Here is a 15,995-nt window from a genome sequence, read left to right on the forward strand (position 1 = left end):
TTCCTTCCTGTGGTGGCAGATGCTGAAAGGGTCTGTCCTATCAGGATGCTTTGGCCCCTGGGGAGGTCTTGGTGACAGATGAGGGGTGCACCCAGGGCCCTTCCCCAGGCTGTGCCCCTCCTTGTCACCACAATCCTGCGTCCTCAAGGCGCCTTCCTTCTGCAGCCTGTGGACTTGCTTTTCTCTCTCCTGGCTGCTGTGTTCCTCCCCAGGCCTCCTGCACTCAGCCTCTGCCCACCTGCCACCCTCTCCCCTGCAGCAGCCTCAGAAGGCAGCACCCCTGGCCTGGCTTCTCTGGGGAGGCACTGGGAGTGGAGCTCCGATGGGAGTTGGGATCTAAGGTGGGGGGAAGGGAAGCTTCTTTTTTTTGTGATTTATCTCCACCAAAACTCTGCACCCATGTGGCCGGCAGGGAGGCGATGGGGACCTTGCCACCTGCTGCTGCAGAGGGGCTTCTGGTGAAACACAATGATCAGCAGACAGACAATTTCACCTCACTTCCCTCTTCCCACCCTTGGGGTTCAATTTAATTAAGCACCTTGTTACACCAGGCTCTAAAATGAAGCTGAGACTTAGGTATTAGTCTCTTCAAACAAGGTTGTGAGTGGGACAATTGCCACCCGTGGGGCCAGGCCTATGCTGCTGCCTTCCCCTCATGGGTGCAATGGTCCAGGGCCAGTGGGTGACCGCCCATACCACTCCAGCGTCTCTTGAGGAGGCCCTACCCACCTGTAGCCCTCTGAGGAGGCCCTACCCACCTGTAGCTCCCTTCCCCAGCTCCTGGGCATCAGTGGTGATCTCACCACTGACCCCTCTGTCCTCCAAGGCTATTGCACCACATCAGAAACAGGAGCCCTCCAGTTTTATTTACTTTATTGAACTTAAGAACTTTTTAATAACTTAGACAACAAGTTTTAACAACACCAGAAACAAGAACATTTCTGACCAGTACAGAGTGAACACACACAGAAAACTGAGTCGTCTTATTCAGGTTGGTGTCTGATTGTGTAGAATTTCCGCCTGGAAAAGAGACGGCTAATAAGTAAAGTGCACTGAGAGCCAGTCAAGCAGCCAGGACCCAGTGGGGTTGGGGGCGGTGGGAAAGCAGAAGCAGCTCACACTACTCAAGGCCAAAATGGTAAGAAAAGCGGCGCAGGAACAGGCTAAGGACTGGTGGCTGGCCCCTTCCCCAGCCATTCCCTTTGAGCAAAGACAGCCACAGCCAGAGCCACAGAGGACTCCCGTGTCCCCCTGGGTGGGAAGAGCTTCCTGGCAGGGGAGCAGGTCTATGAGGCCAGGGCACCCTGAGGTTCAGAGACATATTTCTCCCTGTGGGACACCAGCACACATTCAGTGAGGAGCCTCCCTCATGCCATTCTCAGGTCTTCTTCCTCCCGGGCCAGCCCAGGAAGAGGCTGGAGCTGAGGATCGAGTCACCCAGAGGTGAGACCTGGGCTTGAAAGGGGCACATCTGTGTATCATCCCCAAGGAGGCCCCTGGTCCTCCTCCCATCTTATACAGCCCGTGTTGCTCTCCTTTTTCTGAGGCGGTCCCCAGAGATCGACGGGTGGAGTTGGCAGGCAGGCTGGCCGGCTCCCGGAAGTGGTCCTGGTTGGACAGGGTTGGGGTGGAGGGGCCACCAGGACCAGGGGCTCCCAGGTGACTTGGCACAAGGAAGGAAGCCATCAGGCCCTGTTAGTGGGAAACTGCAGGGGGCACGTGGGAGCCTTGGTCCCCAGTCTTACGGTGAGGCAGGAGAAGTACTTCACCCAGGCCCCAGGCTCCATCTGGGCAGCTGAGAAGGGCAGATGTGGTGAGACTGGGCCACTCCGTCCCTGGGGCTGACCACACTACTGTGGTTTTCAGTCTCAGGAACTCTTGAGTACTTGGGCTGACAGCAACCGGTGTCAGAGCAGATGTGGGACCGGGGGTGGGTGGTGAGGGCCAGGGCCTCTCCTGGCTCCCCTCTGGGCTGTTCCTGGCCATGCTGGTACACCAGTCAGCAGCACAGCCTGGGCCTCCAAGACCAATCCAAGCCCATCTGGAGGAGAGTCTCCTGTGTGATCCTGGGTGTGGGGGATCCGAGCCTGGGACAGAGAGATGGGTCGTGCATGGTTCCCTGTCCCCACCCACCCCCAGTTCATCCTTTACCCTCTGGTCACATCATGTCCCCAGGAGCTACCCCCACCTCCCCCACCCAAACTGAGAGGCTTGTGCCCAACTGTCGAGGAGCCCTTGGTTAAGCCTGGGGTGTGTGTGTGGGGGGAAGACCTGGCTCTGTGGGTGAGGGCCTTAGCTGCCCAGGGGATCCTTGGACTCATCTCTCTAGTGCCCATCTCAGCTCAGACTGTCCTCCTGGTGTTTCCTGTGACCACCCATACCACTCCAAGGAAAGCTAGTTCCCCCATTCCCCACCCGGAACCTCTCTCTCCCTAGCTCCCCTGGGAGCCTTGTGATCACCGGCCCCATCCCACTGGGCCAGGTCTTCCAGAAGCCTGGGGTGCAGGTGGGGAAGTGCAGGCCTTAGGGAAGATTTAGCTCCACCACTTCTGATCTGTGTGACAAGGGCAAATGTGAGCTCCTCCCAGAACCCCAGTTTCCCATGTCAGCAGGTAGAGAGAATAGAACACCCTCTTGGTGTGCTAGGAGTGACATCGTCCTGTCCTTCCCCATGCCAGAACCAGACCTCTGGGCTGCCCCATGCCAGAACCAGACCTCTGGGCTGCCCCATACCTCGGGCCTCTGCCTGGCAGGCCCTTCATCTCCTCCTCAGCCAGGCCCTTCACTCAGCTGCTACCAGGAAGCTCCAGGGGCAGGGGGTCCTTGGGCAAAGATTTGACTCTTGATGAGGCTGTAGAAGGGGCGAGTCACTGGCTACAAACACTGGTTCCTGAAACAAAGAAATGGAGACTTGAGAGTTGCCTCCCTACCCAGAGAGGGCCCCAGTTCTCCACGTGTTGCCTTCTCTACAAGCCCCTTCTCCATCTGCTCTCCCCACCCCAGCCTGAAACCTGCCTCTGGCTCAAGGAAATCCACATTTTCCCAGGTGCTGTGGGTTCACAGGGCACTCCCGGACGTTGCCGGGGCCAAAGGATGGCATTCTGTGGCAAGGGGAGGGCTGGAGATGGCAGAAGAGCAAAACTGGGGGACTGCTAGGGAGGAAGGCATCTTTCCACTCTTCCTCAAAGAGGAAGGAGGGGAGCAAAAGGGAGAGCAGGGCAGGATTCAGGGGGCTGCAGGGAGCCCGGGGGCCTGAGTGCTGAGAAGGGGGCAGACCTGGGGTTCCAGGCTACCTATCCAGGAGGGCGAAGTGTGGTACCATGGGCCACCTCAGCCCATTCCCCTCCATTGCCTCTTGCTCAGGTGACACCTCCTGGGCCTCTGGGGATAGAGGTGGGGGAGGGGCTGGCTGTGGGCGGGAGGGGACACCCAGGTCTCCATGGGTGGTGAGATGCAAGATGCCTAAGCTACAGCCACCCCTCACCCCCAATTTGGAATCATGGCAAGGGACTCCAAGAGCCTGTGACTCTGCCTCCGCTCCGCAGCTTGCTTTCTGGGCTGGCTTCCTTGGGTCCTTCCATACCGCCCCCCTCCCCAACCCCAGGGGCCTAGAAGTTTAGATGCCATGGCAACCGCCTCCCTCCAGCCCGCAGGTGCAGCCTCTCTCTGGCAGCCTACCTTTTTGGTTGAGACCAGTCAAAGCAAGTCCCTGCAGCAGCATTTCTTTCTGGTTTCCCACTTTGGCCAACGTGAGGCAACAGGTCGGCTGTAGTCAGAACATTTTCCGGAGCCCTCCGGAAAGGGCCCGTTTTCTCCGTTTCTGTGCAATGCTGCACTGGCCGCAACGCGTGTGCGCAGGTCACGCCTGGGTCCGGGGTTCGGTGGCCCTGGTGGCTCGGTGGCCAGCGTCCTCTCGTGGAGCTCTAGGGTCCAGGGGCCCGGGCCACCCCTCCTCCTCTCCGCGCCGCGGCCCGGCGACCTGGGCGGCCCGGCTGTCCTCCATGTGGGCGGGCGGGCGGGCGGGCGGGCGGGAGCGGCCCCCTCCTGCGGGGCCGCTGGGGCCACAGGCGCTCACTCGATCCGCACCTGCAGGCGGACGTTGAACATCACGGAGGCCACGATGTAGAAGTAGGGGAAGTTCACGCGCAGCCGCCAGGCCAGGTCAAAGAAGGTGAGCAGCGTGCGCGTGAGCCCCTTGCAGAAGGCGCCGTAGGAGCCGCGGGCCGCGGCCAAGCGCGAAAGTCGCACCGCCACACCGGACAGGGCCGCAGCCGCTGCCGCCACCGACAGAGCCGCGGATGCCGCCATGGGCCGGGCAGGCTCAGGCCCCGCGGACCCGCAGGAGCACGAGCCAAGGGCAGGTGGACTTGAGGCCGGGGCACCCTCAAGCCCCGCCCTCGGTCTCCTCCCGGACGGGGCACTGGTTGCCGCAGCAGCAGCTACTGCTCCTCCTCCGCTGCTCTAGAGCTGCGCAGCCATCTTGCCAGCGTAGCTCCGCCTCTATCCTAGCCACGCCCCTTACTGGGAGCCACAAAGCTGCGGCTAGAGATATAGCCCCGCCCAGGGAACCAGCTCCGCAAGCAAGCCTCATTGGAGATGCCACTGGGCCTGCTAACCCAAGCTCCTAAGAGCAGAGTTAGAGGGCCTGAGCTAATTGAAAGGCACTGCTCCCCTGGAGGGGTGTAGGGGGGTGGGGGGTTGGAGTGTAGGGACAGCTGTGTTGATTCTGTCCAGTGGGCCCATCAGAAGGCCCCTCCTGTTCACGACCCTCCCCAATGTCTTTTACAGAGCTTTTGTCGCTTTAGGAACATCATTTTACTACAGACTGCAACTCATCTACACCAGGGAGTTAAAAAATATCACAGAAATTCCAAGTTACTTGGCAATTTCACCTACAAATTGTAGCCTGAGACCTGTGGGCACAAAACCAGGAAGAGACCTAGCTAGGACTGGATCTCAGATCTGGGTCTCAGATCTGCTGAATAATACCCCTTCTTTTTACAACTAACTGCATAACATTAACAGGAGTAAGAAGAAATACTGTTAAGAAAGAGACAAGTGGGAAAGTGAAATATTCTGATTTGGTCTGAGTCATCTTGAAACCAGATCCTCTCCATAGGTTGCCTTGAATTGCCCAGGACATTACCCTTCTCTCATTCAATACTTCTTCAAGTATTTATTAAACACTGATTATCCTCTAGGCTTTGTTCTATGTGCTGGAAGCAAAGTAGAGAAAGGCAACAAAATCCTTGCTCCCAAGGAGCTAATATTTATTTATTTATTTAAAAAATATATTTTATTGATTTTTTACAGAGAGGAAGAGAGAGGGATAGAGAGTTAGAAACATTGAAGATAGAGAAACATCAATCAGCTGCCTCTTGCACACCCCCTACTGGGGATGTGCCCGCAACCAAGGTATATGCCCTTGACCAGAATCGAACCTGGGACCTTTCAGTCCGCAGTTCGACGCTCTATCCACTGAGCCAAACCGGTTTCAGCAAGGAGCTAATATTTCATTGGAGGGTGAGCATGGCGGGGGGGGGGGGGGGGGGGAGAGAGAGAGAGAGAGAGACAATACATCTGCAAGTAAATCAATAGATAAGATTTTTCAGCTAGTAACCAGGGACATACAATATAGCAGGAGTGTATAATAGAGTGTTTCACACTAAAAGAGAACTCTTTCATAGAATTTGGTCAGGGAAAGCAACTCTAAGGAGGTTACATTTTAGCTGAAATCCAAGGGACTATGGGAAATAAATAGCTTTGAAAAAGCTAAAGGAAGAGCCATCCAGGTTGAGAGAACAGCAATTGCTGATGCAGTAAAGTTGATTCTGCTTAGGCACTGTTGATGAAGTCTTTGCCTAAGTTCTTTTTAGAGGTAATATATTTTTTTCTGCAAAGAATGCAGGTCAATAAGATAAGTGGATACACATAATGAAATTGTATGTTATACTTGAAAATAAGAGACTAGATATACACACAGCAAATCTACAGATGAAAAAAGTAAGAAAGAGGATGAAATGTATATAACAAAGTACCATTTTGGTAAAATGAAAGTGGGTGCACAGGACATAAGAAGTCAGGTTTTTACTGTCCCAAAAATAAGTTACAAATAAGCAAGAAGGAAAGTAAGAATGAACCCTGTGGTGCTGGACCACACTTGGAGTAGAAGGCTGAATAGTCTGTATTTTATGAATCATTCATAATTTATGTATCTATGCAGCCCCTTTTCCTAGAGTTATTGGGTGCTTATTATGTGCCAGGGTTATTTGTAGTGTTTGTCTGCCAATGGGCAAGGTTTCCCTATGATATACACTCAGGAGTCATAATGTTAGCCAAAATGTGTGCATCTTGAACACTTATTAGCTAATTCCGTTTTCCAAAGTGTCGGCAGCAATCATATGCCTTCCATCAGTGGATAAAAGTTGCACCACCTGTCCTGTCCTATTCTTGATATAACCCATTAAAATTTTTGCCAGTCTGAGAGATGTGAATTGGCATGTCATTGTGCTTTAATATACATTTATTTGTCCAGTTACTGATGAAGCCAAGAATCTTTTATTTTCTTTTTTAAAATATATATTTTTTCATTGCTTTCAGAAAGGAAGGGAGAGGAAGAGAGAGATAGAAACATCAATGATGAGAGAGAATCATTGATTGGCTGCCTCCTGCACACTCCCCCACTGGGGATCTAGCCCACAACCCGGACATGTGCCCTTACTGGGAATAGAACTGTGACCTCCTAGTTCATAGGTCAATGCTCAACCACTGAACCACAGTGGCCTGGCATGCCAAGTATCTTTTCAATGTCTATTGGCAATTTGGTTTCCTCCTCTAAGAACTGCTTCTTCCAAATCTTCTGTCCACTTTTCTTTTTTTTTTCCTGTCCACTTTTCTATTGGACTATTTGGTAGAAATAAAAATTATTTTAGATTGATTTTACATCTAGAATGCTTGCTAAACTCTCTTAATAATTTGAATGATTAATATGTGATTCTCTCAGAGGGAAGGTGGGGGTGGGGTGGGTAGGAAGAGATTAACCAAAGAACTTGTAAGCATACATGCATAACCCATGGACACAGACAATAGTGTAGTGAAGGCCTGGGGCAGAGGGCAGGGGCTGGCTAGAAGGGGTCAATGGGGCAAATAAGGAGGACATATGTAATACTTGAAACAATAAAGTTTTAATAAAAAATAAACATTAAAAAATATCTGAAATTGAACAACAAAATAAGACTCAAAGCATGGAGGCATGGAACAGACTGACATACCTCTATGTGGGGTTGGGGGCATGAGGAGAGATAAACCTAAGAACTTATATACTTATATGTATAGCCCATGGACATGGGCAATAGGGTAGTTAAGACCCAGGGGAGTGTAGAGGCTGGGAGGAAGGAGGTGAAGGGGGAGAAATGGGAAATATCTGTAATACTATCAACAACAAAAATATGTTTTAAAAAATATCTGATTCTTTGTGCTTTCTAAGTAGAAAATCCTATAATCTGTAAAGAATGACAGTTTTCTATGTTTTTTTCTAACCTTATATGGATTTTTTTTTTGCATTACAAAGCCTAGTTAAAACTTTCAGTCTCCAGTGCTTCCTTGGTCTTGATCTTGATCTTAAAGGGGATGCTTTCAAAGTCTCACTGTGGATAGTTCTTATTCCAAGTATCTATCTCACTAACTCTCTAACTTCCTTCAAGTCCTTGCTCAACTATTAATTTTCTAATGAAGCTTATTCTGACTACTACCCTATTCTGACATACAACTTGCCACCCTTCTCCAGTACTCCAGAACTTCCTTTCCTGGTATATTTTTCCAAATTTCCAACATACCATATGTTTTAGTTATTTATTGCTTTAGCATCTACCCTTTCCTCAAGCCACAAGAATGTTATTTCTACATGGACCAAAGTTTTTGTCTTTCTGTTTGTTGATTTATTCCAAGCGCTCAGCAGAGTATATCAGTCAGCACTCAACAAATATTAATTAAATGAATGAATAAATGGAAATGTATTTGGCAGAGTAACTGGCTAGCATAATGATGTAAGCACTCAAAAATGATAGTAGTGCTCGGCCAGCATGGCTCAGTGGTTGAGCATCAAACTATGAACAGGAGGTCATGGTTCGATTCCTGGTCGGGGCATATGCTCAGGTTGCAGACTCAATCCTCAGTTTGGGGCGTGCAGGAGGCAGCTGACCAATGATTCCCTCTTATCATTGATGTTTCTCTCTCTCCCTCTCCCTCTCCCTTCCTCTCTGAAATCAATAATATATATATATATATATATATATATATATATATATATATATATATATATATTTAAATGGTAGTAGTGATTAAGAAAGAATTACATGATAAACTACCACTAGACTCTATAAAAGGTATTGGCCATCCCTAAAATGTTACATACCCACAAGTACACACACACACACACACACACACACACACACACACACACCACCCAAGCAGCAGGTAACAATTTCTGGGTTTTATTTTCATTTGATCCCATTCTCATGCCCATAACCCCTTACAGGCACCATTCCAGACAGAGTCTACTCTGAAAAGCACTTCTGCAAGATATGGAGGCTAGAGGGATGCATTCTTTCTCTGGCACTGGTGGTGGCAGGCTAGTGCAGGCTTAAGGGAGTGGGGGTTCCTGCAGCTTTCTCAGACTCCACATTCCCATCAGTCTCCAGTTCTGGGGCATCACGAAAGCTCTGGCTTTGGCACATCTAGCACTGTTCTGTATTGTTTTCTCTTTAACTGACTATTCTGGACTAATCTAAGGGATTAGACAGACAAGTTCGTTTCTTCATTGAATTTCTAATAAGGAAGATATGGCCAAGGGAATAGGCAGTTACCATATAGTGTGAAGGGCCCATCCATCAGTTTGTTAGTCAGTCAATAAAAATTGGCAAGGGCTTACACCAGAGTCCCAGACACTGTGCTAAGAAATATGAGAAATGTGGCTTGGTGTCTGGAGAAAAAAAGATGTCAAACAAATGAGGAATGAATAAACAACTCAAGGCAATGTGTGTTCATAAGAGACTTTCAGAGTGCTGATGTCTCTGAGCACCTAAAGCAGGAGTGGGGAGCCTTTTTTCTGCCAAGAGCCATTTGGATATTTATAATCCATTTAATATAAATTTATGTTGCTGTGAAAAAGGATCCTAGATTTATTGCATTTTGAGTCCCACCTGTGGTTGCACTGGCAGGGCCAGCCCAAATGATTTTGCAGGCCTTATATGGTCCATGGGCTGGATGTTCCCCATCCTGATGTAAAGGATGGCTGGTCACCCTGGCAACTGATCCAGCGTAAAGGGGCCAAGAAAATGTTACCAATTCGAGGCCCACTAGGGACTTTAGTCTTATTGTCAGAGCAACTAAAGAGTATTATTAGATGAGAACCAATTCAGAAATTGCAGAGTACGTACAAAGAAAGATCTAAAATCAATTACCTAACCTGCCACCTTAAGAAACTAGAAATAGAAGAGTGACCTAAGCAAAAAGCAAGGCGAATGAAAGAAATTATAAAAATTAAAACAGAAATAAATGAACTAGAGAATAGAAAACAATGGAGAAAATCAATAAAACCAAAAGTTGTGAAGAAAAAGGATAGAAAGATGGCGACCGGCAGGCAGGTAGGGAGAGAGAGAGTGTGAGTGAGGAACCCATAGAGGAGAGTGTAGATGTGTGTGGTGTGTGTGTGTGTGTATGAAATAGGGTCAGTTAGATTCTGCAGGTCTTCCAAGGGGCTCCCGAACAGGGCAGCCCTAGACGGCGGAGCCCCGCGCACAAAGCGGACACTTCTCGGCGGTTGGTGCGGACGCAGAGACCACACCATCTTGGGAAACAGAGCTGCCTGAGACTCGGATCCTGGCTTCTGACACAAACCAGGACCCTGCAGCCACCGGGGACAGAGAACTGCTATCACAGCTTCAGACCAACAACAAGAATCCAGACTTCCAGGCAGATTTCCGTGAGTCAAAGAGCCTATCCCCCTCCTCGCAGGCGCTGATAGCGCCATAGTAACTGATAGACCCGCCCCTCCCCCAAGCTGCTGAGCGCCCACAGGCGTGCAGAAAGCGCCATAGTAACTGATAGACGCGCCCCTCGCCCAAGCTGCTCACAGGCGCGCACAGACAGCGCCATAGTAACTGATAGACCCGCCCCTGGCCCAAGCTGCCGAGCTTTGTGCAGGGACGCGCTCCCTCTTAGGGAATTTGGCGCGCGCTCGCGCACGGGACAGAAGCAGCTCCCCGTCGGGGAAATCTGTCAGTGCGCACAGAGGGCTCCCCTTCGGGGAATTTGGCTCGCGGGTCACAGCTCCCCCTTCGGAGATTCTTCAGAGGGGCTTCCCTTTGGGGAATTTGGCGCGCAGGACGGACTCCGCCCCCCTTCTGGGACTTTGGAAGAGTGCACTGAGCCGGCTCACCTTCAGGTTTTTAAGAATGTGCGCTCTAGCCGGTTTGGCTCAGTAGAGAGAGCACACACAGGACGCAGCCCCACTTCAGGGAATTTGGCACGCCGGACACAGCTGCCTGGGATCCCTGACTCACAGCGCATTCACACTAAGAGCCAGCGACCCCAATTGTTGGTGCGTGCACACACAGGGACCCTGATTCTCAACGAGAAACCGCACAAGGCAACAGAGACTTTGACACTCGAGTCTTGGTGCAGACACAGGGAAACTCTGACTCCTGGCACATGCTAAGGATCTCATTCTCGGCACATACCAACAGTGTGGTGCAGACAGGGCCCCTGATTCTAAATGTGCACACGAGACCACACGGAACACTGGGGACACTGATCCTGGGCAAGTCTGGTTCCCACCAACCAAAGACAGCCACACGTCCTAGTGTCAGTGCACTTCAGTGAAACTAGGGTGGAGCGAAGTCCCCACAGCACACGGCCCAGGTCCACGCAAACAGAAGCTTGAGCTTTCTGGTAATAGCCAGAATGGGGAAACGAAATAACTCACAGAGGAAAGAAAATGTGGAGTCGCCAAGAAAGGAAATTAGTGAAAATGAAGCTTGCAACATGACCGAAAAGGAGTTCAGAGTAATGGTCATGGAATTTATACATCGGATGGATGAGAAAATCAACAACTTATGCAAGAATCAGGAAGAAATGAAAAGTGATATAGCTACAATCAAAAACACCATGGAAAGTTTCAACAGTAGATTACAAGAAGCAGAGGACCGAATTAGTGAGTTAGAAGATCAGGTACAGAAACAAGCTCAAGCTGAACAGCAATTGGAGAAAAAAATTAAAAAGCAGGAGGAAAGCCTAAGGGAGCTTCGGGACAACATGAAACGAAGTAACATGCGTATAATAGGGCTGCCAGAAGGACAAGAAGAGCAGCAGGGATTAGAAAATCTATTTGAAGAAATAATGACAGAAAACTTCCCGGATATGGGAAAGATAAAAGTTACGCAAGTAAAGAGAGTCCCAAGCAGGATCAACCCCAAAAGACCCACGCCAAGACATGTCATAATTTCAATGGCAAATATAAATGATAAAGAGAGAATCCTAAAGGCGGCAAGAGAGAGACAGAGAGTTACCTACAAAGGAACACCCATCAGATTGTCAAATGATTACTCATCAGAAACACAACAAGCTAGAAGTGAATGGAAGGAGGTATACAAAGTGTTGCAAAGCAAAGGACTGAATCCAAGAATACTATATCCAGCAAGACTATCAATCAAAATTGAAGGGGAAATCAGGAGCTTTGCAGACAAAAAAAGCCTCAGGGAGTTTATCACCACCAAACCAGCAATGCAAGAATTGCTAAAGGGAATACTGTAAAAAGAAGAAATAAACAGGTAAGAAGGAATACAGACACAAAAATAGATATGACTGCAAACAAATACCTTTCAGTAATAACTTTAAATGTAAACGGACTAAATGCTCCAATCAAAAGACATCGAGTAGCTGAATGGATAAAAAAACACGACCCATATATATGCTGTCTACAAGAGACCCACCTCAGAACAAGAGACTCACACAGATTGAAAGTGAAGGGATGGAAAAATATCTTTCAGGCAAATGGAAATGAAAAAAAAGCTGGGGTAGCAATACTTATATCTGACAAAATAGACCTCAAAGTAAATGCCATAACAAGAGATAAGGAAGGCCACTTCATAATACTAAAGGGAGAAATCCAACAAGAAGAAATAATTCTGGTAAACATATACGCTCCCAATATAGGAGCACCCAAATACATAAAAAAACTCCTGGAGGATATCAAGGGAGAGATTAATAGCAACACAATCATAGTAGGAGACTTTAATACCCCACTATCACCACTGGACAAATCCTCTAAACAAAAAATCAGCAAAGAAACAGCAATCCTAAATGAATCACTAGACCAGATGGAATTAATTGACATCTTCAGAACATTTCACCCCAAAGCCACAGAATATACATTCTTCTCAAGTGCACATGGGTCATTTTCAAAGATAGACCATATGCTGGGTCACAGGCAAAGTCTCTTCAAATTCAAGAAGATAGAAATTATATCAAGCATCTTCTCAGATCACAGTGGCATAAAACTGGAAATCAACTACAATAAATACAATCCAAAGAAATCAAACACATGGAGACTAAACAGCATGCTATTAAACAAGGACTGGGTCACCAGAGAGATCAAGGAAGAAATAAAAAACATCATGGCAACAAATGACAATGAAAACACAACAATCCAAAATCTATGGGACACAGTGAAAGCAGTCTTGAGAGGGAAGTTCATAGCTCTACAGGCCTATTGCAAAAAACAAGAAACAATGGTAATAAATTACTTAACCCTACAACTCAAAGAGCTAGAAAAAGAGCAGCAAGAAAAGCCCAGTGTAACCAGAAGGAAGGAAATAACAAAGATCAGAGCGGAGATAAATGACATAGAGACCAAAGAAACAATACATAAGATCAACAAAACCAAGAGCTGGTTCTTTGAAAGGATAAACAAGATTGATGGACCTCTAGCCAGGCTCACCAAGAAGCAAAGAGAGAGGACCCAAATAAACAAAATCAGAAATGAAAGAGATGAAATAACAACAGACCATGCTGAGATACAAAGGATTGTTACAAAATACTACGAACAACTCTATTCCAACAAACTGGACAATCTGGAGGAAATGGACATATTCCTAGAAAAATATAACCTTCCAAAAATCAATCAAGAAGAATCTAAACAGCTTAATAGGCCAATAACTATGGACGAAATTGAAGCAGTCATCAAAAAGCTTCCGGCAAACAAAAGCCCGGGGCCTGATGGCTTCACAGGAGAGTTTTACCAAACATTCAAGGAAGAACTAAAACCTATCCTCCTCAGACTATTCCAAAAAATTCAAGTGGAAGGAACACTTCCAAGCTCCTTCTATGAAGCCAGCATCACCCTAATACCAAAACCAGATAAAGACAACACAATGAAAGAGAATTACAGACCAATATCCCTCATGAACATAGATGCCAAAATCCTCAACAAAATTCTAGCAAATCGGCTCCAGCAGTACATCAGAAAGATCATACACCATGACCAAGTAGGATTTATCCCAGGAATGCAAGGATGGTACAATATCCGCAAATCAATAAACGTGATACATCACATAAACAAATTGAAAGATAAAAATCACATAGTCATATCAATTGATGCAGAAAAAGCATTTGACAAAATCCAACACCCTTTCTTGATAAAAGCTCTCAACAAGGTGGGAATAGATGGCTCATACCTCAACATAATAAAAGCTATATATGATAAACCCACAGCAAACATCATACTCAATGGACAAAAACTAAAGACATTTCCCCTAAGAACAGGAACAAGACAGGGATGCCCACTCTCACCACTCCTGTTTGACATAGTACTGGAAGTATTAGCCATTGCAATTAGACAAGAAGAAGAAATAAAAGGCATCCAGATTGGAAAAGAACAAGTAAAGCTGTCTTTATTTGCAGACGACATGATATTGTACATAAAAAATCCGAAAGACTCCGTCAAAAAACTAATAGACTTAATAAATGAATTCGGCAATGTAGCAGGATACAAAATTAACGCCAAGAAATCTATGGCCTTTCTATACACCAATAGTGAACTTACAGACAGAGAGACTAAAAAGGCAATCCCATTTACCATCGCACCAAAAAAATTAAGATACCTAGGAATAAACTTAACTAAGGAGGTAAAAGACCTATACACGGAAAACTACAGGACACTGAAAAAAGAGATAGAGGAAGACGTAAACAGATGGAAGAACATACCATGTTCATGGATTGGTAGAATCAACATCATTAAAATGTCCATACTACCCAAAGCAATCTATAGATTCAATGCACTCCCCATTAAAATACCAACGGCATATTTCACAGACCTTGAAAGAACTCTCCAAAAATTCATCTGGAATAAAAAAAGACCCCGAATAGCCACAGCAATCCTGAGAAAGAAGAATTAAGTAGGAGGGATCTCAATACCAGATTTCAAGCTGTATTACAAAGCCACTGTTCTCAAAACAGCCTGGTACTGGCACAAGAACAGACATATAGATCAATGGAACAGAATAGAGAATCCAGATATTGACCCAAACCACTATGCTCAATTAATATTTGACAAAGGAGGCATGAACATACAATGGAATAAAGACAGTCTCTTCAATAAATGGTGTTGGGAAAATTGGACAGATACATGCAAAAAAATGAAGCTTGATCACCAACTTACGCCATACACAAAAATAAACTCAAAATGGATACAGGACTTAAACATAAGACGGGAAACCATAAAAATACTAGAGCAATCCACAGGCAGCAAAATGTCAGACATATGCCAAAAGAAATTCTTCACTGACACTGCCCCTAGGGCAATGGAAGCTAAAGAGAAAATTAACAAATGGGACTACATCAAAATAAAAAGCTTTTTCACAGCAAAAGAAAACATCAACAAAACAACAAGAAGGCCCACTGCATGGGAGAACATATTTGCAAATGGCATCACTGATAAAGGTTTAATCTCCAACATCTACAGGCAGCTTATACAACTTAATAAAAGGAAGATAAATGATCCAATAAAAAAATGGGCAACAGACCTAAATAGAATCTTTTCAAAAGAAGACAGAAGGAAGGCCAAGAGACACATGAAAACATGCTCAACGTCACTAATTATCCGAGAGATGCAAATCAAAACAACAATGCGGTACCATCTCACACCTGTCAGAATGGCTATCATCAACAAATCAACAAACGACAAGTGTTGGCGAGGATGCGGAGAAAAAGGAACCCTCGTGCACTGCTGGTGGGATTGCAGACTGGTGCAGCCACTGTGGAGAACAGTATGGAGTTTCCTCAAAAAACTGAAAATGGAACTCCCATTTGACCCAGTAATCCCACTCCTGGGAATATATCCGAAGAAACTAGAAACACCAATCAGAAAGGATATATGCACCCCTATGTTCATAGCAGCGCAATTCACCATAGCTAAGATTTGGAAACAGCCTAGGTGCCCGTCAGCAGATGACTGGATCAGAAAACTGTGGTACATCTACACAATGGAATACTATGCTGCCATAAAAAAGAAGGAATTCTCATCATTTGCAGCAACCTGGGAGGAATTGGAGAACATTATGTTAAGTGAAATAAGTCAGTCAATGAAAGAAAAATACCACATGATCTCACTCATTTATGGATAATAAAGAACATTATAAACTTGAACAAAAAGATAGATACAGAGACAGTAAAGCATCAAACAGACTGTCAAATTACAAGGGGAAGGTTAGGGAGAGGTGGGGGAGATAAGAGATCAATCAAAGGACTTGTATGCATGCATATAAGCATGACCAATGGATGCAAAACTCTGGGGGGTGGGGGCATATATGGGAGTGGGGTGTGGGGAGGGCAATGGTAAGATATGTACACATATAATACCTTAATAAAAAAATTGAAAAAAAAAATAAAAAAATAAAACCAAAAGTTGTTTCTTTGAAATAAAAAAACAACTCTACCTA

At 46.6% G+C, this 15,995-nt stretch overlaps 1 protein-coding gene across 1 annotated transcript; it reads right to left on the reverse strand.

Moving 5' to 3' along the window:
- Positions 1-953: 953 nt before the first annotated feature.
- Positions 954-4,484, reverse strand: LOC307096152 (small integral membrane protein 10-like protein 2A). Its single transcript, XM_079765694.1, has 3 exons — positions 3,679-4,484; positions 2,734-2,890; positions 954-2,087 (listed from the first exon to the last, which is right to left on the reverse strand). The coding sequence occupies exon 1, from the start codon at positions 4,306-4,308 to the stop codon at positions 4,072-4,074; it is 237 nt and encodes a 78-aa protein (XP_079621820.1). The 5' UTR covers positions 4,309-4,484; the 3' UTR covers positions 954-2,087; positions 2,734-2,890; positions 3,679-4,071.
- Positions 4,485-15,995: the final 11,511 nt, after the last annotated feature.

The sequence above is a fragment of the Cnephaeus nilssonii genome (genome assembly GCF_951640355.1).
Source record: "Cnephaeus nilssonii genome assembly, chromosome: X".
In the NCBI taxonomy this organism is placed as follows: domain Eukaryota; kingdom Metazoa; phylum Chordata; class Mammalia; order Chiroptera; family Vespertilionidae; genus Cnephaeus; species Cnephaeus nilssonii.

What these genes read in the sequence shown, in the direction of transcription:
- LOC307096152 (XM_079765694.1), bottom strand. Translation starts at nt 4,308, where the DNA reads ATGGCGGCATCCGCGGCTCTGTCGGTGGCGGCAGCGGCTGCGGCCCTG.